The sequence below is a fragment of the Talpa europaea genome, assembly GCF_964194135.1.
Source record: "Talpa europaea genome assembly, chromosome: 12".
Taxonomy (NCBI): Eukaryota; Metazoa; Chordata; class Mammalia; order Eulipotyphla; family Talpidae; genus Talpa; species Talpa europaea.
This window is the reverse complement of record NC_140079.1, coordinates 79,529,908-79,556,473: the sequence shown is the minus strand read 5'-3', so window position 1 is coordinate 79,556,473 and position 26,566 is coordinate 79,529,908. Positions and strand designations below refer to the sequence as shown.

The following is a 26,566-nucleotide window of genomic DNA, read 5'->3' as shown; positions in this document are numbered from 1 at the left end:
GAGAGCTGGCCGCCAGCCAGGAGCCCTGAAGCCAGGAGGCGAGTGACAGTGAGTCAGCCCAAGGCCCACATGTTTGGTTTTCATACCCAACCTGGCTGCTTAACCCCACCCTCAGGTCCCAGCCACCTTCCCTTTGGCGGTGATAGGATTTGTCTTTTCCAGTGTCTTGATGGCTTTAGTCTGGAGTGGGGTTGGGGTCCACAAAGCCTGTATGGGATTAGCTCAGAACATTCTTTCCCCCTAACAGTGGGACACCCTGAACAGAGGTGAGAGGGAAGCCCTGGGCCTTCCCTGGTGTCTGCTGTGTCCTGGACGACAGATCACTTCTCCTGAAATGCCTTCTGCCTCCCAGTTGCCAGTCCCTGCCAGTGTCCTGATGTGCAGGACAAATCTCCCCCATATTTAGGAGAGCCATGTTGTTCTTGCGCTGGGACATGGCGGTGGGCAGGGTGCGAACACAAGCCCAGGACACCATGATCACACCCTAGAGCTGCTGCATCAGAGGTCATCTGTGCTGGGGCAGTGGCACGTCATGACGGAGGGGCCTTGCTAACTCATAGGGGCCCCATCATCCTCCCTTTCCAGGACTGCTGTGCTGCCTGTGTGTGCAGGGCATTTTCCCCCTGCCTCTTCTGATGCCATAAATTAAAATGAATTTGCCTCAGGGCGACCACAGGCAGTACTGCCGCTGGGCAGAGTGGGACAGGAAGTGAGCTCAGCGCGCAGCCTAGGGTCACCCTGGAGCCCGCTCTGGTGGGCAGCACAGGCCTTTTGCTATTCAAGAGGGGAGGGGTACCCACCCCACCCCTGATCTTTGGGAACTATGGGGGATGCACCGTCTCCAGCTTGGGAGAAAGAGGACAAAATCATTTCTGTGGTGGCAGCTTTTACCACAGGGGAGGGCAGCGTTGGTGGTCAGGCAGTAGACTCCTAGTTGCTGCAGGCACTCGGTCTCCCCATGGCTGTTTCCCACTCTCGCTGACGGGCCCTTTGACTTTCTGTACCGCCTGCAGAAGGGAGGCTTAGGCCCGTCTGTCTTTCTTTCAGTTTCCCTCTTGTCCAGCCCTGTCAGTTCTACCCGGCTACTCGTGCTGTTCAGGGTCTGCTCAGCATGTGGCCTACTCAGCACCCATACTCAAGGGCCACACGGGCCCGCAGCAGAGGGCAGCGTGGTCCTTCCTCCCCTCAGTGAGCAGCTCATACGGGGCCCTGCAGCGTGTTGAGCATCGGCAGCCTGTGTCACTCATTTGCGGCTTCACCTCGCAATGCCTCCAGAGCAGCCCATGTGCCCCGATTGGGCCAAGTTAATCTCACCCCAGTGACCAAATTAGTCGCTCGTGTTTGATTTTCTGGAATTAATGGCCCCTCAGGGCACAAACTTTTCTCTTTCATCATCTACCACATATTTGTCACCCACCACATATTCGTCACCTGCCCTATCACTTTCCTGGGCCCCTGGCAGTAATTGCTGTGATCTGGGCTCTTGGTCTGTGGTGACCCTGCACGGAGGCACTTACAGGCCATCACCTTTGAATGTTCTGCTGATTTCTCTTTTTACTCTCCAAGTCCGTGTTCCCTGAACGAGCTACATGCAGACTCCTTGCAGCACCAGGCGTCCTGCGTTGTCCAGAGCTCTGCCTCCGCTGGCTCCGCTGCTTCTGCTGCTCCTCAAGTCAGGGCCAGGCAGTGGCGCGACTGCTCACCCACTTCCTTTTTCCATCTCATTCCCTCCTCATTACCTGTAGCACTTCTACACTTCTAGCAGTTCTTTTTTTTTTTTTTTAATTTATTTATTTATTCAAGCACTGGGTACAGTCAGAAGTGCAGGAGGGTGAGAGAATTCACCAGAGCCAGAGCGGGGAGCAGAGCAGGCAGAAGGACCGAAGTACACTGCTGAGGGGAGCAGTGGGCGGCGGAGCAGTGGGCGGCAGGAGAGGTCTGCGCGCCATGTGGGACCCTCCTCCGGTGGCCGGGGAGCAGAGGCTGCAGAGGCTGTGGGGGCGGCTTCACAACCCAGCGCTCAACCACTGCGCCACCGGGGAGGCCCACTTCTAGCAGTTCTGCAGGAGTTTGGGGGGTACTTGTGCAGGCCCATGTTGCTCTGTAAAGGCAGCTGCCTTACCCCACATAGACATGAATGGCCACCAGGGATTTGCCCCAGCTGGGGCACCCCTCCCACGCAACCGCTGCCCTGCAATTCTGTGCTACAACTCAGGCCTCTGGCTGGCTTGCTGATTGTGCAGCTGTGGGAACTCGTAAATGCTGCCAAACTAAGGTAATTTGAATCTGAAGGAGGCAGACACGTTCATTAATCACAAATGAAGTTTATTAAGGGCATTCAATGCCAGTGGAAGTGGACAGGACTGTGGGTTGAGGCACGATCCATCCACCTCCACCTCCAGAGGTCTTATACTCTGCTTATTTCGCCGCATGATCATTCTTATGTGAGACTAATGACGCTAGATGTTTGGAGCACGTGTCACATGTGTCTTTGTTCTTAGATGGAGTTGTGTGTGGATGAGTGGTTAATACATGTGACAGAAACAACAGGAACTGGCTGCCTTCCCAGGATAGGGCAGTTACTGGTCATGGGCCTAAGATAGCATCCATACAAGATGGAGTCACTCTGGTTTTCCTACAGCTAACTGGCTTCCCAGGTGAGGGGAGAGACTGCTCTAGAATGCACAGCTAGGGTGCTCAAACGTGAACATGCTGTGAGAACTGACTGCCTCTGCCTGCTACTTCCCTTCCCAAGCTGGGCTCTTCCTTTTAGGAAACAGAGCAAAGGCAGCCACCCCCACCCCATGTGGCTGAGGGCCCAGGGTCGGCTTGAAGGCCCCCCATGTAGGGACAGGTGGGGCACAGTGCAGGTTCTCTATGACCCGAGCAGATGGGTATAGGAGTCCTGGAGCCCTCAGTGGCTTCTTCAGGGTTGTATTGGGATTTTTACCAGGTACATGGCAGACAAGGGTGCAGGGGGGCCAGGAGGCTGGCAGGCCTCCCAGCCCCTGGCGAATCTTCACTCCTCTTGGGCTCTCCAGCGTCTCGTGGTCTCTGCTGCTTCGCTGGTTCTCATTCTGCCTGCTGCTTCTCTTTCTGCTGGTTCTGCTCCCCTTGTTCTCTTTCTGGTGGTGGTTCCATTCCCCGTGACGCTGCCCAGTCTTGGCCCACCTACATATGCCCACACCCCACTCCAGGTGTCCGCCATCAGGCATGCATTCAGGACTGCAGGGATCCATCAACAAGCCAATGGCGGGAAGGCAGGAAAGCCTGACAATCATTTACCCTACCCCACCTCCCAGAGAGAAGCTGCTCACCCGGCATGCCTGTGGCTCCTGGCAGAATCCTCCCTTGGCCTGGGAGTGCCGAGGAAGCTGCAGAGTCCTGTCTGGCTGCCCACTGAGGCAGAGGCCCTCTTTGAGGAAAATTTGTCCTTTATTATTTATCCCTTATTACTATTTTTAATTTCCAGTACTTCAATCAGAGGCCCCTGGTGTCAGCACGTGGCTGGCACCACTGTACAGAAAAATCTCTTCCAATCCAGGGGGTCAGACTGCCCTTACAGCCCAGGACTCCCCAGGCCTTGGGGGGCTGAAGGCCAGGACTCAGGACAGGACCCCAGGCTAGTTAGCCCATGCTCTCCAGTCCCATTTCAAGTCAGGTTGGGGGGGCTGAAATTTCCTTAAAGGAAAAAAACAGCCACCCCTCCCCACCTGTGGACATCTTTGCAGTGGGCCCGCGTGGCGCCCAGGTGACCCGTTGAGAGGAGATGCGGCTGTGGCTTAGATGCCTCCAGAGGGATGAGGCCCAGTGGAGTAAGGTGGGATAGGAGTGAGCCCAGAAACTCCTCACTTGGCTTTTAGAACCCAGGGCATCCTTTCCTGGCCCTGCTGCCCACAGGTTTCTGGGAATACCTTGTGGGTCAGTTTGAGTCTTGAGTTTTGGTAGGACTAACCCAGAGGGTGCTCCCTGCTGAGTCTGGTCTCCCCTCTGCCATTAGGACCAGCATCTCCAAACAAATGCCCCATGTCTCAACACACCTCTAAGCAGGGCAGGCTGAGGGAAGTCAGCAGAGCTGCCCCAGACTCTGGAAGAAGGGGGTCAGGAAGTGGATGATTCAGGTTGGTTTATTCTGCGGTTCATGCTATGCCTGCAAAAGCAGCAGAACAGACCAAACAGCCTGCACAACACGTGCTTAGAAACAGCGAGCTTAAGAAAAACGAGCTGCACACGGAACCACCAACTAACATGGGGTTAAGCAGCTGTCGCGGCCCCTTGGGCTGTGGCTGCTGGGTGCTGTCCTTTGGAAACATCCAGGGCAGCAGCGTGGGGCCCAGGAGTGACTGGCTCAGCCCCAGCCTGGTCATCTCCCAGCTCCATCCCAGTGGGCAGCCTGGGCAGGGGGTGCCAGGTAATGCGGTGGGTGCGGTGCGTTGTTTTAAGGACAAACCAAGCTGGGGTCACCAGCATGACCACAACGTGACATGACAGTTTCCGGAGGGGTGCTCTGTGGGCCATGCAGGCCAGCAAGAGGGAGGGTTTCCCCAGTGTGCTGCTGGGGCCTGCAGGAAGGCCCAGCTGTCAGATGTCTGCCAAGGGCGGGATGATGTGGGGGAGGAGCCTCTTTATGGAATGGGACCCAGACTAACAGGTCTCACACACCCCCTAGTTCCCCCGCCCCCCGCAGGTCTGAGCGCAGCAATTCCCAAGTGTACATTCCTGGGGCACCCTCAGTTGGTAGAGGCTCTCACAGGCTCCAGCAGGGGGCAGGCTGCTCTAAGGTTCCCCTTCAGCCTGGAGCTGACCCTGGCCATGCACCCACCCAACTACCCAAACACAGCAAGATCCACTGGGGCGCTGGCTGGGATGCCCAGAGCGAGGGACCTGCAGCAGGTCTGCTGAGGGCCAGGTGGGAGTCATCACGGGACGAAGACCCTCCTGCTCTGGGTGAGCTGGCCCAGGGAGTGGCAGTCAAGGTGGTCTAAGAGCTCACCTTCCACTCCACCCCTGCAGCTGGGCTCACTCAGCCACTAGAAACCCCAGCAACCCCCACACGGGTCTTCACAGGGTTCTCCAGACAAAACTCAGCGGAGCGTGCACAGTAGCCAGAGGTCTCCCCTACCTAACAGCTTAGAAGGTTCTGGGTGACTGTAAAGACCAGTGCCAACTGTGAACCTTTCTGGGCTGTGATGGGGCCCTGTTTTCCAAGTTTGGCTCTGGCAGGAGAAAGGGCTGGCCCCACAGGCCTAGGGCCTGCTGCCATCCCCCTGTGCCTCACCTGGCAGCAGGTGCGCACCCCACACAGTGTAGCGCGAGACAGTAAACTACCTTGAGCAGGCCTGGGAGTCGAGACTTCTTTCCCTTTTCAACAGCACTATGCGGGGAGGGGCACCAGGTGGCAGGAGCTATTCCTGTCCTCATTGCATCCCCACCCCGTGAAGTCAGGCATGTCCCAGGTGAGCCTGAGGGCACCAGCTCTGCAGTCTGGAATAAGAGTCACTTCCAATCTTCTATCGGCTCTCTTCACCAGGCTACATGCCACTCGAGTCTACAGGTCGGGTACTGGGGAACCTCATTAGGCGTGACGAATAAAGCAGAAGATGGTTTTAAATACCAACATTTTTAAACTCAAATGACCCACTTCCCTCCAACTGTGACAACCCAGACAAGCGGCCAAGGTCCGGTGAAGGGGACTGATCTGAGGTGTGTTCCCATCAGCGCCGTCTCCCCAGCAGGGCTGGCACTGCCATGGTGTCAGGGTGTCGGGCTCTTTTCTCGTAAAGCCTCCTGGGCTGGGAGAAAAGGCTCTGGTGCTGAGCTCCCCTGTCAATCCTGGTGAATGGTCAGCTGGAGCTGGTGGCCCTGGCCAGGCCCAGCGCCAGCAACTGTCCCCGGGGAAAAGTTCACACGGGTCTCCCTTGAAAGGAGAGAGAGAGCTGCAGGAGCTCCTGCCCCAGTTCTTGCTGCCGCCCACCAGAACAGAACTCGGCCGACAGCTCCCTGAAGGTGGTGCACACACGGCGCGCCCCGATGTCCCTGCGGTGGATGGCGTGCTTCCACTGGTGCCGCGCTGCCCCACTGAGCACCAGCAGGGAGCGGCGGGGTAGGGCCACGGCCACCTCCACCTCCTGGCACAGCACGGACCTGCTGGGCACCATCACGCCTTCCACCAAGGGCTCCGGGAAGCCAGACGGGTCCAGGCCCAATAGCAGACTGCCTGGCGTCTCCCGGGACATGGACAGCACGGTGGGGGACAGCAGGTTGAGGCTCACCAGCCGCTCTCCCCACAGCCAGGTGTCATCCAGGTGGGGCTCGATGGCCGAGCCCCGCTCGGGGCAGTAGTCCAGGTTGCACTGCTCCACGGGCTGGAAGCCTTCGAGGACAGGGTAGAGGCTCATTCTCTGCACCAGCTCCCGGCTGAAGCTGGGAAGGCCACTGAAGCCGGCGGTCTTGAGCTTCTGTTTTCGGAAGTTGACTTTGGGGCCGTAGTCCTGAAGGATGGGGACGAAAGGGAGAGGAGAAGATTGAGTTTACAGAAAGAGCTAAGACAGGCTGGGACTGAAGATTCAACCACGGGAACGAGTGGTTCGGTGGATGTGACGTCCCAGCAGCAGGCAGCAGTGCCAGGGAAGAACAAGTCTACGGCAAATGTCAGGTGGCAGCGTGTGCTCAGGGGAAAAATGAGGAAAGGAATGGGGGTATAGTGGTCACGGGATATCTGTGCCCAGGTTCCCCAGAAAGCTGGGCTAGAGACAGGAGACCCAAGTGCAGGTCGTGTGTTCTGGGACGTGCGTGATGCCAAGGGTGGGATCTGGGAAGAACGAGCGTCGAGGGAGGAAGGTCAATCCAAGGAGCGTTACTGAGCTGGTCAACACTGGGGGCCACTGGGGTTCAGGTCCATAAGGGAGTGTGACCCAGCAGCTCTGCCCACAGCTACGTGACCAAGAGGACAGAAACCTGCCCACGGAGGTCCACAGTAGCGCTCTCCATGGCAGCTACAAAGTGGAAACAGCTCGAGGTGTGCCAGCGCGTGAACACACAAAGGCACCCCTGTCCCAGGACAGCATCAGCCACGAGGAGCAGTGAGGCGCCGACACATACCACAGGCAAATGGGCCTCGACCACATGCCAGGTGAGAGACGCCAGATGCAGGGTCACTTGTTAATTCCATTTACAGGAAGTGTCCAGAACAGGCAAATCCAGAGGCAGTGAGTACATTAGCGGTTGCTGGGAAAATAGGGGAGTGGGGAGCAACTGCTAATGGGTACAGGTTGCCTCTGGGGTGATGTAAATGTTCCAGAACTGGACAGTGGTGATGGCTCCACCATGCTGCTAATATACTAAAAGCCAAACCACTCAGGTATACGCTTAAAACAGGTGAATTTTACAGTATGTGGATTCTATCTAAAGAGCAAAACAAAACAAAAAAATCAGGGAGGAGCCTTTTAGAATACACCTCAGAATGAAAGTGGGGAGCATCTCCCCCTGCCGTTCGGGAAAGGGGTGCACTGGTCAGTCTTCTCTTCAGGTCACAAGGGCTCAGAGCGCCTGAGAGCGCTGGCTCCTGCGGCCACCCCAGGCAGCAGCTGACCGAAAGCCTGAGAAGGGAGTGGGAGCTGAGGGGAGCGAGGCTAAGCATTGAAGGGCCATGAGGGGGCTGGTGTGACTGCGTGGGGGACATGCATGGAGCAGCAGTGGCAACAGAGGCTGGGCTGGTGGCCAGGGCCAGGCCTTCCGGGGCGTTGTAAAGACTCTGCATTTAGTTTGAGCTGGAGGGCCGGGAGGGCTGTGGCAGAGCAGTGATATGATCTAAGCATTAAAGGGGTCACTTTCCTCTTCATTGAAAACTGACAGAAGAGCAGTGAGGGCTGCCCCAGAAGCTCCTGCAGGAACCCCAAGAAAGAACTGGGGCTGGGATCCAGGGGGTGGCAGTGGCGGTATATTCTCAGATTCAGGATATGTTTTGAAGGAAGAAAAAGCTGACAGGAATTACCAATGAGAGACTTAGAGAAATCTGGAAAGTTCCATGTTTCTAGCTTAAGCAGGCGTCAGACGCAATTTGCTAAGGTAGCAACACTGTGGGAAAAGAGGCAAAGCTAAATTTAGGGTCTCAAGAGGTTTGGAACAAGAGTGGCAGATGAGAGAGAGAGAGAGAGTGTGTGTAACGAGAGCGGCAGATGAACGTATGTGGAATGACAGCAGCAGGGTGTGTGTGTGTGTGTCTGTGTGTGTGTGTATCTGTGTCTGTGTGTGTGTGTGTGTTTTCAAAGAGACCCCCCAGCAGATGTGACTGGGTCAGTGGCGGGGCCGAGAGAGGGGCTGGACTCCAGGGCTATGCTTCGGTGACAGTGTGACATGGTGAGGAGAGGGTATATGAGCACCCCAGAAGTAAGTGGGATAAGTGGCCATGGTTCCCAAGGTGGGTAAAGTGAGGTGGCAGGAAGGACAGCGTGCAGGGCAGCGGGGCCCGGGACTGCCCCAGTGATGAGGAACAGGAGTGAGCTGGACCAAGAGAGGAAGGGGCTGTAAAATCCAACCAAGGGGAGTGCCAGGACTCGGAGGCCCAGCTCACAAGTGTCAGGACACATGGAGTTGATGCAGCAAGAACTTGGAACAGGAAGGTGTCTGGCAGCCTTCCAGAAATTGCCACAAGTGTCACCAGCACTAGGCCAGCTGAGAAGAGCTGCATAGAAATTAGAGCAGCCATGCGTGCCTTTGAGCCCCACCTCACTGGTGTCCCGTCAGGAAGCTGAGCTGGCCCCGCACCCCTCTACCTCTGCATCCAGCATGCACAACTAGACACTGGAGACAAGGACAATCCCAGCTGCCTGAGCCTTGATGTCAGGAGAAGCTTGCCCCCTAATGACTCTGGGGGTCACAGGCGGGCTGCAGAGGGCACAGCAAGGGAGGTGAGGAAAGGGGCACAGGGCCAGGAGTCAAGAGGCCCAGCAGCACGTCTGCTCTCTGACTGGCCAGCTCCCCCAGAGCTCTGGGCCCAGGTACCTGCTTCCTCCGACCAGACTGTGAGAGCTTCCAGGGTTCCTGGTCCATCAACTGCACCATGTTGGCTTCTTCCTCTGGGGTCACAAAGTCCTCAATCAGGGTCACCCCCGGGAAGGGAAAGGCCCAGCCTGCAAAGTCGGACTCCTCGGCCCCCACTGCCCAGCCCGTCTCAGAGAAGTAAATGAAACGGTGGGTTTCCTGCAAAAGGAAGATGGGTGTCATGAATCTACTGGAGGCCTTCCTCACACCACATGTGTGTGCCCCTCGGAAGCCCCCTCTGGACTAGCCCCCATCGGCTGTCTTTGAGGGGTTTCCCCTGAAGCCATTTAGGTGTCTAGAGGGAGGCACAGCCCTGTCTAGAGCGACCTCCTGAGAAAGGCCCCCTTCTCACCTTCCTCATCTGTAAAAGGAAAGCGTCAAATAGCCATTTTTTCATTCCCCATGTCACAAATGGAGGGCTCGGCAGAGTCAAGAAACTAGCCTGACACTGCCCAGTGGAGGGTAGCCTTGGAGTCCGCGCCGTCTCTGCTGGCTGAGTGTATGGCTGTGGTGAGGATTAGGAAGAGAATCAGTCTGAAAAAATCTAGCCCAGACCAGAGTTTGAGAAATATGCCACCCCTAAAGTGAGGCCCCAGACCGTCCAGAGGGTGAGCAGCACCTAGGTGGGGGCAGAGGGAAGCCCTCTCCAGCCAAGGTGGGGTAGTCTCGGGTCCTGCCCTATGACAAGCTCCAGACCCCTATTTCACTTCTTTTGGGTACATAACCAGATATATACCTGTCCATACGTGATAGTTCTAGTTTTAATTTTCTGAGGAATCTCCATACTGTTTCACAGCACCTTCCTACCTGTTACCACTGACACTGTGGCGGCTTCTTCACTGGCTTCCCAGCCTCTATGACTTCCTATCTACCTCTGCCTCTTCCTCCACTCCCTACCCACACCCCACCCCCCAGGATCTTTCTAAAATTGACATGTAACATCCTTTAAAACCCTTCAGGGGCTCTTCATGGCCCTCAGGACAAACCCAGCTTGCCCTTCAGCCACACACAGGGCCCCTGTGGTGAGGTCCCACAGATTTCATCTCCCTCACCTGAAGCCACAGCCACCTTCCAAGCCCATCCACCCATCCCGGGCCTTTACCCAAGCAGTTCTCCCGCTGGGACACCCTTGCAGCCAACTAAAATACTCCCAGGCCCGGTCCAAAGGCTCCGAGTGCTTTTACATTACTTGGAGTTAATTTCCTCCGTGCTAATTTCCACCCAGGGCCTTTGTGTGCCTCGCCCTGGTTTCCAGCACCCTCTACTCTTTCTGTGCCGTCTCCCCGCCAGCAGCGAGGCCCCAGGCGATGCAGAGCTTGTGTCAGACTCCCCCCAGGTCCCAGCCCCTCCCCACTTCAACCCCACTCCCCCAGCCCTCACCTCCACACCCTCCCGCCCCCGCGCGCGAGAGCCCCCGCCACGGTCCGACCCGGGTCCGGCCTCGCTGTCCATCTAAGCCTCAGTTTCCCCGCATGAAGAATGCAGCTGTGGGCGCGGCACCTCTCCCAGCCTTTACCTGTGGGGCGTGCCTCCAGGGCGGGTCACTCCCGCGCTGCCGCTCGCAAATCAGACAGGTCCGGACGCCCCTGCAGCCACATTCTCGGGGGCCCTCCGGGGAGGCCACCGCTGTAGCCGTCATCGCTGCGTCCAGGCGGCCAGAGCGCAGGCGCGGGGCCCCGGAGGCCGCTGGGAGTTGTAGTTCGCGGGCGCTGCACGAGGTACGGGCAGCCGCTTCCTTCCGGTGCTCTCAGAGGACCGGCTCGCGCGGCGCCACCTCCTGGGCTCGCACCTCTCACCCACCCCGAGGCTCCCGCTCGGCTGGGCGCTGGTGCCGCCCACCGAGCCTGCGTGGACTGCGTCTCCTCGCCATGGGCCCCCTCTCGGCTCGGTTGTTGATGCAGCGGGGGCGACCCAAGAGCGACCGGCTGGGGAAGATTCGCAGCCTGGAGTAAGTAAGAGGCGGCCAGGAGAGCCGGCGACCCCTTGGGGCCGGGGCCACACAGCCCGCCTCGCCGGCCTGGGTCTCCGGGCGGTCGGGAAGAAAGGCTGGGACCCCTCCCCCGGTCCCGTTGTCGCCTTCTCGGTTTGTTATGAAACGGGGCGGGGGCCCCTGGAGTGGCCTTTCCCTGGGAGAGGGCCTGGCTGCTAAGGAGACTGTCTTGCAGAAAGGGGATTATTAAGTAACCTGTTGGGGAAATTCCAGAGGGCCTGGGGAGCAGAGAGCTGCGCTCCCCGCCGCAGCGTCAGGAAAAGCCCCTGGAGGGGACCAGCTGGCCTGAGTTCTGAAGTAGTTAGGGGATTTTAAAGTGCGCGGTGCTGGGGAGAGCCTGAGTCTTCGGAAGCAGCTCAGGAGGCAGGCAGCTGAGTCTCCCCTTTTGCACCCCATTCCAGCCTGTCAGGGCTGGAGCTGCTCTCAGAGCACTTGGATCCCAAGCTCCTGAGCCGCCTGACGCAGCTGCAGGAACTGGACCTCTCCAACAACCAGCTGGAGACGCTGCCCACCAACCTGGGCCTGCCCCACCTGCGCATCCTCCGCTGCGCCAACAACCAGCTGGGAGATGTCACTGCCTTGTGCCAGTTCCCACACCTGGAGGAGCTCAGCCTGGAGGGCAACCCCTTCCTGACAGTAAGTAGGGGCCCCCACCTTTCCATTGGTTCTAAGTAGTTTCACCTAAGTTCTTTTCTGCAAGCATTTTTGCACCTAGCAAGCCGGCCACAGGCAGTTTTGCCATAAAAGATCAAATAACTGCCAGTTTGGTTTCACTGATGCAGTGCTCCCGACTGAAAATTATGGTGATAAGAGGGTCTCCCTGGTGGTGCAGGGGTGTCAAGCTGTCACCATTGAGGCATGAGTTTGATCCCTGGCCAGGGAGCTGACCCACTTGGTGTAGCGGACCTCTCATGTCTTGCCTGCTGCTCCCCTCAGCAGTGTATTTCAGTAAATCCACCTGTTATGCTCCCCACTCTGTCTCTGGTGAATCCTCTCAACCCCCCCCCACCCCGTATCTCCTGCCTACACCCCAGTTCTTGTGTGCATAAATAAAAATTTAAAAAATTATATGGTGATAAGAAAGAAGGAGAAAAAAGAAAAAATACAGTGATAAAACTTACTGGGAGAGTGTAAAGTTAGGTTGCACCCTATAGTAGGAACAGCCTATCAGTTTGCAGCTCCTTAGGTGAGCACCATCACCCCTTCCACCCTTGAAACCAAAAGTTTTGCCCAGCTCTGGCAAATATAAAAGAGGCAGCCAGTAATTCACAAGTCTTGAAGAGCATTAATTTTCTGGTTTTTTGCTAATTTCAATACAGTGGTTGTCTAATACTGTTCTTACCAAATTTATGCAATGTTAGAAGTTGAGGCAAAAAAAGAAACAAGTTCTACCTCCCCCCTAAAAAAGAAATGGTTGTGTGATTCCCAATGGGTATAAATTTCTTTTTTTTTTTTAAAGATTTATTTTATTTATTTATGCATACAAGAACTGGGGTGTAGGCCAGAGTGCAGGGTGGGGGTGGAGGATGAGAGGATTCACCAGAGATAGAGTGGGGAGCAGAACAGGCGGATCGACTGAAATACACTGCTGAGGGGAGCAGTGGGCCAGACAGGAGAGGTCTGCTGTGCCATGTGGGTCACCTCCCTGGCTGGGGATTGAACTTGTGCTGCAGTGGCTGGCAATAGCTTGATAGTGCTGAGACTTTAACTCCTGCGTCACCAGGGAGGCCCCTGATGGGTATATATTTCTTGAAAATGAAGAGCAGTTCACTTTCCACCATTTTTGCCTACCTCCGTGGTACAAGAATGTTCTTGCTGATGCCCTTGGGAGCATCAACCATACCAAAAAGAGGCAAATGCCAGATCCTTGTTAGGCAAGGACCTAGTGTTCCCGAGACATCATCCAGTTTCTGTGACGATGAGGTGTTAATTTGAAATCACTGATCACAGCTGTGCAGTTGCTGCGAGCCTCACAAGCAGGTTAAACAAGCGTGGATTGATTAGCCCCAGAGTTGATGTGCGACTCACAGATCTAGAGAAATAGAAGAATAACCTGCTCTCATCAGTTTGGTTCATTGTACTGACAGCTTCAGCGGGCGTCACGGACAGTAGAGGAGTAACATGAAAATACCCAGGACAGAAAATGCTGGGATCCTTTTTTCTAGTGCTGTAATCCATCTGTACACATACAATTCTTTTTGTTTTTTTTTTATTTTTTTTTATAGAGGCATGTTTATTTATGTTTGTTTGTTTGTTTATACGTGCACTGGGTACAGTCAGAAGCGCGGGAGGGTGAGAGAATTCACCAGAGCCAGAGCAGGGAGCAGAGCAGACAGAAGGATGAAGTCCACTGCTGAGGGGAGCAGCGGGCGGCAGGAGAGGTCTGCGCGCCATGTGGGACCCTCCTCCGGTGGCCGGGGAGCAGCCGGGGATCGAACCGGCGCTGCAGAGGCTGCGGGCAGCTTCACAACCCAGCGCTCAACCGCTGCGCCACCGGGGAGGCCCATGTACACATACAGTTCTTCAGTGGAAAAAAAGTGAACATTTTGATATTTGAAAGTGGAGAATAGTGGAGAACGTGAAGTAGACAGAGTTTTCACGTAGGTAATTTGGTGAAGTGGAAGGATGGGACATATATGTAGTGAAGTCCACATGTATGTATGAGTGGTGATGCAGGTTGCATAGAATGATGAGAAACAGCATCTCCTATCTGGAACGATCGCATAGAAAGTTTAGACAGTGCAGTACAGGGCTTGGGTACAGGTGCATATCCTGTGTGGAAACTGGTAGCTCTCTGACAGAAGGGAGACTTCTTAGAGAAAAAGTGTCTCATTAGGTCTTTTTTCATTAATATCCTTTGTTTCCTCATGATTTTGTCATGTTTCATGGTATAGTTGCCTAACAGCCAATCACTTGAGCAGCAGCAGTGTTTTCAGCTCAGCGTTTGTGGCACAGGCGGGTTTAAGGGGGCCCGTGCCTAAGGCCTAACAGCCACTTTTCCCTCATCCCTCAGGTCAGTGACAACCTGAAAGTCTCCTTTCTCCTGCCCACGCTCCGTAAGGTCAACGGCAAGGATGCTTCTTCCACTTCCTCGCAGGTGGAGAATCTGAACCGGGAGCTGACCCGCAGGGTAAGGGGCTGGGAAGTGTCTCTGGTGCTTGGGAGCAGTCGGGGACCTTGAGAAAGTGACAGATTGGATATTTAGAGGATGCTTAGGGGGCTCCTTGCCCTGACCCAGCGGCCCTTGACCTCTAGCCTGGTGTGTTGCTCTGAGCCTGGCTGTGGTGCTTGGCTTGTCCTTGGAAGTCCTGGCCCCCAAGGGTGCAGGCTACGACAAGGGGAGGCTAGGACACTTTCACAGTTACTTCATCCTGGGCCAGCTCCTCCCTTTCCAGGAGCTTCTTGGTTTTGGACTGTTGCGTAGGCATGTGCAACCTGCAGCTAGGGCAGCTTCCAGGCAAACTTCTAGAAAGTAAGGTTGAAGCACCTATGGCTTTGAGATTGGGAGCAGAGAGACCATGGAGGGTCCAGGAAAGCTAGAGTGGGCTGGGCCTGGATCTGGTCCCTCCCCGGCCAGGTCACAGCGCACTGGAAGAAGTTCATGTCCACACTGAGCCCGGAGGACGAGGCTGAGAAGGCCCAGGCCGACTTCGTGAGGTCTGCTGTCAGGGATGTCCGCTACGGGCCGGAGTCCCTCAGCGAGTTCACCCAGTGGCGGGTACGTCCTCATCCCGTTGAGCCAGGGCTAGGCGCTCCCATCTCTCTGGCTTCCATGTCCTCAGCTGCATTGTGGTCTCTGACCATGAGGGGTTGTGGGGAGTGGGGTGGGTCACTGGCTGGGAAGATCTTTCCTAACTCAGGAAAGTTCCCTCTTACCATCACCTCCCACCTCTGGGGAAGGGCTGAGGACACTAAGGACTGTGCCCAACTTTTGATGGCCCCATCCACCCAGGTGCAGATGATCTCTGAGGCGCTGGTGGCCTCTGGTGGGACCCAGGTGCAGGAGGCAGATGTCCCAGAGAAGCCCCCGAAAGCCACAGCTGCCCAGAAGTCCAGGGTGAGTGGTTCTGTGTGGCTCCGAGGACCTGCTTTGGCCCTTCCTGCCAAGGAAGGCTGAGGGGAAGGGGGGGTTCCTGGAAATGAGCCCGGGAAATGGCCTCTAATAGCAAACCAGTGCCTCTGACCCTGGACCAGCTGTGTCCTCCCACACCAGTGGGAAGGTCCAGCCTATGATAGGGAGGAAGCCCAGGCACTTGGGCCCGTGGCCACAAGGCCCTCAGCCCACCCGTCCCCGCCCCCCCCACAGGCCCGGCCAGTGGCCTTGAAACGACCGGATGCTGTCCCGCTCAACCTCTCCTCCAATAAGCGGGCGTGCCCCTCGCCACCAGCCAAGGGGGAGGGCAGCCCCACAAGCTCTGATGGCAGCCAGGTAAGCTGGCAAGGTGGAGGGAGCATGGTGGGGAGCAAGGGCTGGGGCAGCCCTGACCCTCTATGCCCTCACAGCCTGGCTTGCAGCTGGAGCCCCTGCACTTCCTGCAGTGTCACAGCAAGAACAACAGCCCTCAGGACCTGGAGACCCAGCTGTGGGCCTGTGCCTTTGAGCCAGCCTGGGACGAGGGTACGTCCCTGGTGGGCAGGCAGGTGGCACCACAATAGACAAAAACAGAGCAAGCTTCTAGACAGGAGGCCTGGGAATACCACCTGGAGGCCGGCAGCCAGGGCAGAATGAGCCCTGAGAGACAGGAGAGGCAAAGAACTTCAAAAATGTTAAGGCTGGGAGGGGGAGCTGCAGGGATATCTTTCCAGAAAATGTTGCTACTAGGCCTACCTTTCATTACAGGGCGTGCAGGGGCCACGTCCCAGACCGTGGCCACATGTGGCGGGGAGGCGGTGTGTGTGATCGACTGCCAAACAGGCATCGTACTGCACAAGTACAAGTCACCTGGAGAGGTGAGGGTCAGGGCTGTGGGCACAGCCCTCGCTCCCTGGAGTCCAGACCCAGCCACCTGCTCACTAGGTGACTTTTTTCTTTGCTGCTGGGCCTCAGTCCCTGAGCCCCATACCCTGTGCACTTGCACACAAGTAGCTCTACCCCTCTTGACCACTTCTCCCCACCTCAGGAGTTCTTCTCCGTGGCCTGGACAGCCCTGACTGTGGTCACACAGGCAGGTCACAAGAAGCGCTGGAGTGTGCTGGCAGCTGCAGGCCTACGGGGCCTGGTCCGGCTGCTGCACGTGCGGGCCGGCTTCTGCTGTGGGGTCATCCGGGCCCACAAGAAGGCCATCGCCACCCTCTGCTTCAGCCCCACCCATGAGACCCATCTCTTCAGTAAGACCCTCTCCCTATCCTCCCAGGGTCCCCGGCACTCAGTCCTGCAGCCATGACGCCTCAGCGCACCCTCCCCAGGCTGGCAGGGAGCTTATTTGGCAGGGCGAGGGGGCGGGGCTCACTGGGCTGCTGGAATCAGCCCTGGCTGTGGCCAAGTGCCATGGCTTCATGACCAACTGATCCAGGCTTTACCCACAACCTGCTCTGTGCCCTTGGAGTTAATAGCTTGGTCCACTCTGTCTATCCTGGGAGGGAGAGTACCTCTGGCCTTCCAGTGTGGTGAGCCTCAGGGTGATGTATGAGCAGAGGAGCATGTGAGGTTTTGGCAAGAGAGGGGCTATAAGGCCCCTGAGATTTTGCCCCAGCTCTGGTCTGCCCTCCCTGCCTCAGAGGCTGGCCTTGGGGTCACTGTCCAACCTGGGACGCAGCCTGCAGGAGGGGCAGGATGTTCTCAGGGCCACCTCTCCCTCTTCCATCCCCTCCTCAGCGGCCTCCTATGACAAGCGGATCATCCTTTGGGATATTGGGGCGCTCAACCACGATTATGAATTCCAGGGCAGGTGATGTTTTGGGGCAGGGCTGGGGAGGGGCCGGCTGGTGGTGAGGGGGACTGCCCTCTGGTCTGTGGGCTCACGCTGCCCCTCACCTGCTACAGCCAGCTGCTGACACTCGACACCACCTCCATCCCCCTGCGCCTTTGCCCAGTCGCCTCTTGCCCAGATGCCTACCTGCTAGCTGGCTGTGAAGGTGGCTGCTGCTGCTGGGATGTGCGGCTGGACCAGCCCCAGAAGAGGAGGTGAGGCCGGTAGGGATGCCCAGAAAGCCAAGCCTCAGAGCGGGACTGCTAGTGTGGAAGGCTGATGTGCCTGCTTGGGAGGGACTGAACCAAACCCCTGCCCTGGGCAGCTACTACGGCTGTTTTCAGAGGCCTCTTTCACAGCGCTAGCCTGCCCGCCTCCTGCTAGCGCCTCCAGGAGAGGACCTGCAACCTCTCAGGCTGGGAGGCTGGGCTGGGTCCGTCCCCTCTGGGCTGTGAGCCCCTCCCATTTAGCTCTGGCTTTACTGCCGACCCAGGTCCCGCAGAGCCAGCAGTGTGACCCTCCTCTGTGAGGTGGGGGTGCTGACGTCCAGGACGAGTGGAGGCAGGGAAGATGGTGTCTGGGGGATGGACCGGCTGGGTCACAGCCCAGGTGGAGTCTGAAGCCGGCCCCCCATGCGCCGGGCGAGGAGGAAGCCAGCGAGAGGCAGACTGTTTCTGTATTGGCAGGTGGCGCTGGGGGTTTTAATAACTAAGGGAATGGACTTAAGAGGCTTTGTCTTGGACAACTTTGAAACAAGTTTTCCACACCCGCCTGCCAAATTTTAAACATTTATAGTGGCTTTAACTGGGTTTACAACGGTGCGCCACCAGATGGCCCTAGTGAGCTTGTTCTCGGGCAGCTTTGGGAGCAGGTACCAGGCCTGCCCTGGTCTCTTCATTGCCTGCCCTGAACTTAAGGTTTATCTATACCCCCGGAAGGCTGGAGAATGCTGGGTATGGGGTCCCTGCGACAGCCAGTGAGTTCCTGGTGGGAGAGACAGGCATTAAACAAGGTGGCCAGTTAAGTCCCAGCGTTGTCACCTACAAAGGAATGAGGTGCTCTGAGAGGAACAGGGAGCCTGAGAGGGCTCTAAAGAGGTGACCGGTGGCAGGTGCTCAGGCTCGGACTGTCCATGTGAGCCTGCGAGGCAGTCGGGCAGGCAGAGGATGCGGCACAGCACAGTGGTGGGAGCGCAGGCCGCCAGGGAGGCCTGGCCACAGCCGAGAGACTTTAGGAAAGGGCACGAAGCGAAGTAGCAGGGCTGTGAAAGATTCTGCATTGTCTCCTAAATGTGATGAGGACGTTGTGCCCGTATCTTGGCTGCTGTAAGTAATGCTGCAGTGAACATGGGGTCATAGTCATCTTTTCAAAGTAGCCTTTCCTGCTTTCGGGTACATACCCTGGTAGTTGTTTTCAGTTTTTGAGCCCCTCCATGTTCTCCATGATGGTCACATCAGCCTGCGCCCCCACCAGCGGTGCGCGACGTTCCCCTTTCTTCCCAGTACTTGTTTCTTGTCTTTGACCGCAGTCATTCTGACAGGAGTGACGTGAAGTCTCCTGCTTCTGATTTGCATTTCCCTGGGTAGTTTGTTGTTTTTTTTTTTTAAAGATTTATTTATTTATTTATTCATTCATACAAGCACTGGGCACAGTCAGAAGCGCAGGAGGGTGAGAGAATTCACCAGAGCCAGAGCGGGAAACAGAACAGGCAGACTGACGAAGTACACTGCTGAGGGGAGCAGTGGGTGGCAGGAGAGGTCTGCGCGCCATGTGGGACCCTTGCCTGGTGGCCGGGGATCGAACCGGCGCTGCAGAGGCTGTGGGCAGCTTTGCAACCCAGCACTCAACCGCTGTGCCACCAGGGACGCCCCTCTCTGCTCGTTTTTTAAATCATATTTTTGAGTTGCCTGCATTGTTTATGTATTTTGGATATATATTTTTTAAAGATTTATTTATGCATACAAGAACTGGGTACAGGCCAGAGGTGTGGGGGAGTGAGGATTCACCAGAGACAGAGAGGGGAGCAGAACAGGCGGATCTACTGAAATACACTGCTGAGGGAGTAGCTGGCGAGCCAGGAGAGGTCTGCTGTGCCACTTGAGTAGCTCCCTGACCAGGGATCGAACTCGTGCTGCAGTGGCTGCAGATAGCTTCATAGTGCTGAGACTTAACCCCTTGTGCCACCAGGGAGGCCCTTGTGTATTTTGGATATGAACCCTTCATCAGATGTGATTCACGAGTGTCTTCTCCCACTCCGTATATCGTATTTTCATTTTGTCGATGTACTCTTCGTTGCGCAGCTGAACTACAAAGTTTGATGAGTTCCATGTTTATTTTTGCTTTTGTTACCCTTGCCTTTCAGGTCAGATACAGAAAAGCATTGCTAAAACCAATGTCAGGCTTACCAAATCTTTTCCTAGGAATTTGATTTCAGTTCTTACTCAAGTATTTCATCCACTTTGAGTTAATGTTTGTGTGGTGATCCAATTTTCCTAGCAGTTAGTGGACTATCTTCATTTTCTAGCCTCCTTTGGCATAAATCCTATGACCGTGTATACATGGTTTTATTTCTGGACTTTCTGTTCTGTTCCATTGGTCTGTTTTAATGACAGTTCTTCGATTACTGCGGCCTTGTAACATAGTTTGAAGCCAGGGAGTAGCCTGGGGAGATTCTCAGGGTTGGTGGTAGGAGCAAAGCCGCAGAAGCTGCAGCACCGACAGCGGCAGTTGTCTAGCCGAGCATTGGGGGTAGCCCTGTGCCTGCCTCTTTCCTGCTCCCCTGTGGTGCCATTTCTCCCACCTGTCAGATGCATCTGCTTTGTAGTTGGTACTTGTCTGCCTTTCAGCCTCTCCAGGGCTTGGGGCGGCTGCTGGTGGTCTTTCCAAGCGCAGCTGTGACCCCTGCACACTCAGCTTGGGAGCATTAGGCAGCCATTTCCCACTGTCCTTGGGGTCAGAGCAAACCCCAAACCCCACACCCTTCCCCAGTCTCTCCCATCTCAGGCCCCAGCGCTTCTCCTGGGAACCTCCCCAAAACCCTTCCTGGCCATGGCCGTAACCCCGATGCTCGAAGAGCCAGCCCCTCATGCTTGTAGGCTCCCAGCACCTGTCAGTGCACTCGGGCGTGGGGTGGGGATCCAGGACCTGGAAGGCAGCTTTGGGGGTCCATCTTCTAGTCTTCACACGGGCAAGGCCCAGAGCAGCTGCCTGGCAGACACCTGAGTAAGTGAGCTTTGTATGTGCAAGGAACAGCTGACCGGTATCTCTTGCTGCCCTGCAGGCCGTGTGAAGTGGAGTTTGTCTTCTCTGAGGGTTCCGAGGCATCTGGACGGAGAGTGGATGGGCTGGCATTTGTGAATGAGGACGTTGTGGGTAAGTGAGCCCAGCTTGGGACAGCCTGACCCCCTAGGACCCGGATGGACCCCAGAAAGTCCTTCATGGGTTGCCTTCCCCTAGATTGGGGTTTAGGTCCAAGGGCTTCTGAGGGGTCCCTAGTGTGGAACAGGGAAGTGTCTAGAGGGCCCCCAGGCAGTTTTTTGTTCTCTCCCACAGCCTCCAAGGGGAATGGCCAGGGCACCATCTGCCTATGGAGCTGGAGCCAGACCTGGATGGGCCGGGGCAGCCAGCCCACGGTGGCAGTGGTTGTGCTGGCTCGGCTGCAGTGGTCACCCACGGATCTGGCCTACTTCTCGCTCAGTGCCTGTCCTGGTGAGCCTGCCCGCCCCCTCCCCACCTCCTCTTGGAGCCTTGGCCTACCCCACTTAGGCTTTGGGTTCTTTCTTTGCAGATGAGGGGATTGTGCTCTGCGGGGATGAGGAGGGTAACGTGTGGATCTACGACATCAGGCAGATCCTGACGCAGCAGCTGCCTTTGCCGGCATCCCCGCAGGCTCCAGTGCAGGTACGCACATCCCTCCCCCACTGGGGCTGGTGTCTGGGGAACAGAAACCCAGACCTCTCTTTCCACCAGATTCTCAAGTGGCCCCAACCCCGGGCCCTGGGCCAGACGGTGACCAAGACCATGGTGAACACAGTGGTGGCCAACCCCACCTTTACCTACCTCACCGCTCTGACAGACTCCAACATCGTGGCTATCTGGAAAAGACAGTAGCCTCGAGCCGGAGCTCCTGCCTCTTGCAAAGCACCAGGGACACAACACAACTTAACTTATTCAGCTTTTATAATGATGGAGATATTTTTACCAGTGGGTGTTTTTATTAAACTCTCTGTGAGAAGTCGTTGGAGCGTGTTCGTGGGTCCCATCTTGTGCTCCTACTTTAAGAAGGCAGAACTAGGAGCAGAGACTCATGAAGTGTAGGGGTTTTCAGTTCCCTCCTGGCAGCACCACCACCCCACTCCCAGTTGTTGGTACAAAATGAGGTTATTCTTCCACCCTTATGGAAATCTTGATCTCCCGGCCAATGTACTTTAACCGTGGGCCCCCAGTAGCTTTGAAATAGATCACCTACCTGACAACCACACAGACAGTGGTTTCTGCCACACTTTATTAAAAAAAACATCTATGTACAGGACACATGGGTGTCGGGTGAGGGGCTTGTTGGGATATCTACAAGGAGACCCACAGCTGGGAGAGGCTGCTGTCCTCCAGTTGGTGCCTACAGAAAGATCCAGTGCAGGGTCAGAAACAGCGAAGCAAGACGCCTTCCACGCTGCTACTCAATTCCTTCTTGCTTATCTTTGATGGCCACCTGGGGGAGAGGAAGAAAGCATGAGATGTGGCTGGAACGTGCAGTGAGGCCATCAGACGTGCAACCCCGGCAACAACAAGTGCGTAGCCATGAGCTCTACAGAAAGAGCAAGCCAGGAACCCAACAGCTCCAGGGAGCTGGCGCAGCCTACCCCATTACTTCGCAGCATGTGGCCTGGAGCAGAGGCGCTCCAGGTGAGCACATGGCTGAGATGCCGAGACCTGACAGGCTGCGGAGCTTTCCTTCCCATCTCAGCTGGGCTTAGAGTCGGTGGTCCCCTGCCATGAACAGGTGTGACCACACCCATCTGGCCTCAGCTGTGGGACCCCTAGGATGAGCTCTCCTCCCAACCCCCAAATCCCCTGGAAGTAGCAGGCCTTACAAATCAGAGCAGCCCCAAGGGGAGGCACAATGAGAACCTGGGGTACTGGGTCAGGTTCCCAACCATGAGTGTAGACAGCAGTCGCAAGCCCGAACTGCACTGTGCTTCAGTCCACACTTCCTGGAGGCTATGCTGGAAGCCCTTGCTCTGTGCCTACTGCCAGCCCTTCCCACATATAAACCAGAGAACTGCTGCCTTCCCGCCGCCCCCCCTCCCCCCAGCTGCTGTCTGACCCCCTCACCCGGAACCGCTCTTCCAGCAGGGAGAGCTCGCTGATGAGGTCTGTGATGGCATTGGTGAAGGCCTCCTGGGGGCTGTAGTCCGGGGTGGTCTGCACGCGGATGATGATTTTGTGCTCCAAGGGGTGGGGGACTTTGTAACCAGCAAACAGCACCTGTGGGTCCTTCAACAGCTGCCTGGAATACAGGTATGAGGTGGCAAGGGGTGAGGGAGGCTGAGCCTAGTGTCCTTGGGCTCACCAGGTCTAAGCCGGAATCTTTTTTTTTTATTTTTTTCCCCCTCTTCCCCCCACCCCCGAATCTTCTTGTAGGGCTGAGGCCCACACCCAGGTGTTCCCATTCATTTTTAGGCTTTCACCCTCCTAACAACAACTACTCCTCATCAGTAAAACAGACCCTCTGAGGGCCTCCCTGGTTGCCCTAGGGGTTAAGGCTCAGCGCTATCACGCCTACGGCCTGAGTTCGATCCCCGGCCAGGGAGCTGACGAACACAGGGCGCAGCAGGCCTCTGTCTTGCCTGCTGCAGCATTCATGTTCTGCCTCTGGTGAATCCTCTCCCCACTTCCCCTCCCCCACCCCGGGCCACCTCTGGCCCACTCACCCTCTCCCCCCTCACCCTCTCCCCCCTCCAACACATACCCCCACCCCCGCACGCAAAAAATGGACAGATATACCTTGTCGGGACTAACCCCACCCGCACCCACAGGATCAAGGACCCTTGCTGGGAAACAAGGTCTACCAACAAACACTTGCCCACTTCCTTTAGTAGGGAAGCTGGGGAGCCTGCATGTATCCCCAGACAGACCTCCCTAGGCTGGAAACATCCTACCTGTGCTTAAGCCAGAAAAGAATAAGCCCCACTTCCAACTCCAGAGCACCTGGCACAGCAACCAGAGGCAGCAGGAAGGAAGAACCCAGGCTCTAGAGCTGTAGTGAAAATGGAGACGGCTTAGAGCAAGTGTTAAGCCAAGCCTATTGCACGCTGGGCATGGGTGGGTCAGGAGCACCAAGAGGAAGAGGAAGGCCTGTACACCGGTGCAGACTAGGGCTCAAGTGGGGGGAGGGGGGGACACTGGGTGAGGCTCCAGGGCTGGAGTCATGGGGACAGAGCTGGCCCACTCCACCCCCTACTTAACACCAGAAAAGGCTGGCTTCTGTGCACAGCCTCAAACACGTATGCCTGGGCATAGGCCTGACGTCACTGACAGCACTGGCTGGGGAAGCCAGCAATCACCATTGCTGACCACTGGCCAACCCAACACTCACCAACCGGTAACACCAGATAACCAAGCAGAGCCCCTCTTCCTCCCCCTGCCCTTCCCAAAGTTACAGTAGCCACTGATTACATCTCATTATGCCAGGTGTTAAAAGGTCTTCAGCTCAAGCAGGAGCAGGTGGATGAGAGCAACCCTGAAGGCCCGCCATGCTCACTAGCCAGCAACACAAGGAGGCTGCTTCTCTGGCTTGCTGTGTATTTACGTACTATAGTCACATACACGAGCCGATGGAACACATGAGTCAGTGTAACTGAAAAAATTAAGTTCTCATTAATGGCCTCATCTATAGGCTATTGGGAACTACGACTTCACTTTAAGTGAAGTGACATACAAGGAAAATAGGTCCTTGAATAATGTCCTTTTAGTCATCATTGGCCAGGACTTTTTTCTCAATGACAAAATGACGTCACTTGAGGACTTGCAGTGCTGGGGTGTGTAAACTGCCAGAGTAAGCAACCAGAAGGAGTCCCTGGAGCTCAGACCTCAGAAAATCTGGAATTTGTGCTTTGCCTCAAAGAGTCCCATTAAACAGTCTCTGAGTCTTTGGCTTGGACTTACGATTTAATGATGTTTCCCAGCGTGTGGTCTTCTTTGTTGATGGTGAATAAACAAGCATTGGGTACCTTGGTGTCCTTGTTAATGGTGATCCTAGGAAGAGGCAGAGGCAATGGATGGGGGAGAGGGCTCCCCTCCTCCATGTCTACACCCCGTACTTCAGACAGACACATGCCCCACCTGCTTCTGAAAGCCATCACTCTGTCCACCCCCCAAAGACCTCTTTGAGAGCACCACTGAGCCTAACTCTGACCCCAAGGACCCCCACCTGCTCTAGATTGTTCTTTCTGAAAGCAATTTCCCAACTTTGGCACCACTGCTATTTTAGGCTAGACAATGCTCTTTTGAAGGGAGCGCTCTTGTAAACTGTGAGATATTAACAGCACGGCTGGCATCTACCCACTAGATGCCAGTAGTACCTTCACCCCTTGAGAAATCTCAAAATGTTTCCAGACATCGCTAAATATCCTGAGGATCCTAAATGGTCCCCAATTGAGAACCACTCTCAGAGAAGACCAGAGTGGCTGGCAGGGACTAGACCACGGAACCCTGCATACCAGGCTGTTAAGGAGAAATAAAAACCACTGCTTAGGAGGTTCTTCTACGTGCTGAACTCTGAATTTTACAAGCTCATTTAATCTAAGAAAAGGTCCTCTGACTAAATACCCCAGCTAGCCCATTTTCCAGATGAGGCAAGTGGGGGATCCAGGAGCCAAGTCTCTCTGACCACTAGACTTCATCTTCCATGCCCCTGCAGGCATGGGGAGTGGCTGGAGCTTTACACAGCCGCGTGTTCTGGAGCGATCACTCTGGCTGCCCCAAGGCAGGAGGCCGACAGCAAGACACGGGAGTAGGCGGCCAGATGCCAGGGGGCAAGGGCTCTGGAGTCAGACGTTCTGGGTTTGAAGAAGCCCCGCCAATTCCTGTGTGCCCGGGGCAGTGACTTAACATCTCTGGGCAAGTTTCGTCATTTCCAAACTAAGTGGGGTTGTTATAGAGCAGCCCCGATATTAAACGGGTTCCTGGCTGTGGGTCCTCACCCGCGCGCTTTAAAGAGACTTATGAATACTCTACTACAGACACATGCAAAAGGGTTAATAAAAGGTTTATTTACAAGAGGAAAGGAAATAAGGAAAATGTATAACTCAGGGAGAAAATAGGGAAATAAAGTCTTTAATGCGTCCTACCCGATCCGACGACCTGGAAACCCAAAGTCCCTCTCAGAGCTGGCCGAGAGCCCAAAAATGGAGAGCCCCCCAAAGCCCACGTGTCTGCCTTTTGTATCCACCTGGCTGCTTAACCCCACCCTCAGGTCCCAGCCACCTTCCCTTTGGTGGTGATGGGATTTGGAGTTCCCAGTGTCTTTGGCTTTGACCTGGGGTGGGGGTGGAGTCCACAAAGCCTGTATGGAATTTGCTTTGGGACCGCCTTTTCCCCCTAACAGGGTCACCCCCGCCTCGCAGGGCCGTTGAAGTTTGGCAGAGTGGACGCTCAAGCCAAAAGCGCTCCGGCCCCGCGGCAGAGAACCGGGAGAAGCCGCCGCGGGTCCGCGACTCCAGGCCCGACCCGCCCGACCCTCTCGGCCCGCCGGTTCCACTTACTTCTTCTCGCCCTCGAAGAGCAAGAACGACTCGAAGGCAGGAGGGGCGTTCATCCTCGCGCCGCAGCCCCACCGCCCCCAGACTCCCGTTACGCGACCTCTTCCGGGTTAGCGGCCACTTCCGGGCTGCGCAGGCGGCACCAGGCCCGGCTGACGCCCCCTGTCGGAGCGGAGGATCTGGCGCAGGCGCGAGGAAAGCCGGAGAGACGGGGGAGGCTGGTGACTGCGCATGCGCTGCGCTCTGTGGTGTTATTCTCTTCCAGGCTAAGCGCGAACCTCAAGCTGAGCGCCTCTGCGCATCCCATGTCCCCAAAGCCCTCTCTGGAAATGTGCCGTAGTGTTAGGGGGAACAGGATGTCCTAAAGCTAATTCCATACAGGCTTTGTGGACTCCACCCCCACCCCAGGCCAAAGCCATCAAGACACTGGGAACTCCAAATCCCATCACCACCCAAGGGAAGGTGGCTGGGACCTGAGGGTGGGGTTAAGCAGCCAGGTTGGGATAAAGCCAGACATGGGGCTTTGGAGGGGTCCCCCATTTTGGCTCCCTGCCAGCTCGCAGCATCCGGCCAGTGCTGAGAGTGCCTTTGGGTTTCCAGGTTGGCGGATCGGGTAGGACGCATTAAAGACTTTATTTCCCTATTTTCTCCCTGAGTTGTACATTTTCCTTATTTCCTTTTCCCTTGTAAATCTTTTATTAACCTTTTGTGTATGCCTGTAATGGAGTATTAATAAGTCCCTTGTAAGCGCGCGGGTGAGGACCCACAGCCAGGCAACCCGTTCAATATCAGGGCTGCCCTATAACAGTAGGAGCGCACTGGGTGTGGACAGACCTGGCCGCCAGCAGGAGCTGAGAACCCTGATG

At 56.0% G+C, this 26,566-nt stretch overlaps 3 protein-coding genes across 5 annotated transcripts; 1 reads left to right on the top strand and 2 right to left on the bottom strand.

Moving 5' to 3' along the window:
- Nucleotides 1-5,903: 5,903 nt before the first annotated feature.
- Nucleotides 5,904-10,681, bottom strand: ALKBH4 (alkB homolog 4, lysine demethylase; the record flags this gene model as incomplete). 2 transcript variants are annotated; one of them, XM_084250620.1, is made up of 3 exons in its annotated part: nt 5,904-6,491; nt 9,004-9,201; nt 10,559-10,681. In XM_084250620.1, the coding sequence occupies 3 exons, from the start codon at nt 10,679-10,681 to the stop codon at nt 5,904-5,906; spliced, it is 909 nt and encodes a 302-aa protein (XP_084106746.1). The 2 variants fall into 2 exon arrangements, with proteins under 2 accessions (XP_084106746.1, XP_084106747.1); XM_084250621.1 differs by lacking the exon at nt 10,559-10,681 and having other exon boundaries at nt 8,956-9,165.
- A 229-nt stretch (nt 10,682-10,910) lies between these two features.
- On the top strand, nt 10,911-21,051 carry LRWD1 (leucine rich repeats and WD repeat domain containing 1; the record flags this gene model as incomplete). The annotated part of the gene is made up of 15 exons (XM_084250496.1): nt 10,911-10,990; nt 11,434-11,668; nt 14,046-14,162; nt 14,610-14,750; nt 14,985-15,089; nt 15,339-15,461; nt 15,536-15,650; nt 15,873-15,982; nt 16,153-16,360; nt 16,848-16,920; nt 17,016-17,156; nt 20,222-20,313; nt 20,494-20,649; nt 20,729-20,841; nt 20,911-21,051. 15 exons carry the CDS (start codon nt 10,911-10,913, stop codon nt 21,049-21,051), a joined length of 1,950 nt encoding a protein of 649 aa, XP_084106622.1.
- A 522-nt stretch (nt 21,052-21,573) lies between these two features.
- On the bottom strand, nt 21,574-25,784 carry POLR2J (RNA polymerase II subunit J; the record flags this gene model as incomplete). 2 transcript variants are annotated; one of them, XM_084249740.1, is made up of 4 exons in its annotated part: nt 21,574-21,649; nt 22,273-22,447; nt 24,106-24,195; nt 25,704-25,784. In XM_084249740.1, the coding sequence occupies 4 exons, from the start codon at nt 25,754-25,756 to the stop codon at nt 21,614-21,616; spliced, it is 354 nt and encodes a 117-aa protein (XP_084105866.1). In that variant the 3' UTR covers nt 21,574-21,613. The 2 variants fall into 2 exon arrangements, with proteins under 2 accessions (XP_084105866.1, XP_084105867.1); XM_084249741.1 differs by lacking the exon at nt 24,106-24,195 and having other exon boundaries at nt 25,704-25,756.
- Between the last annotated feature and the right edge of the window lie 782 nt (nt 25,785-26,566).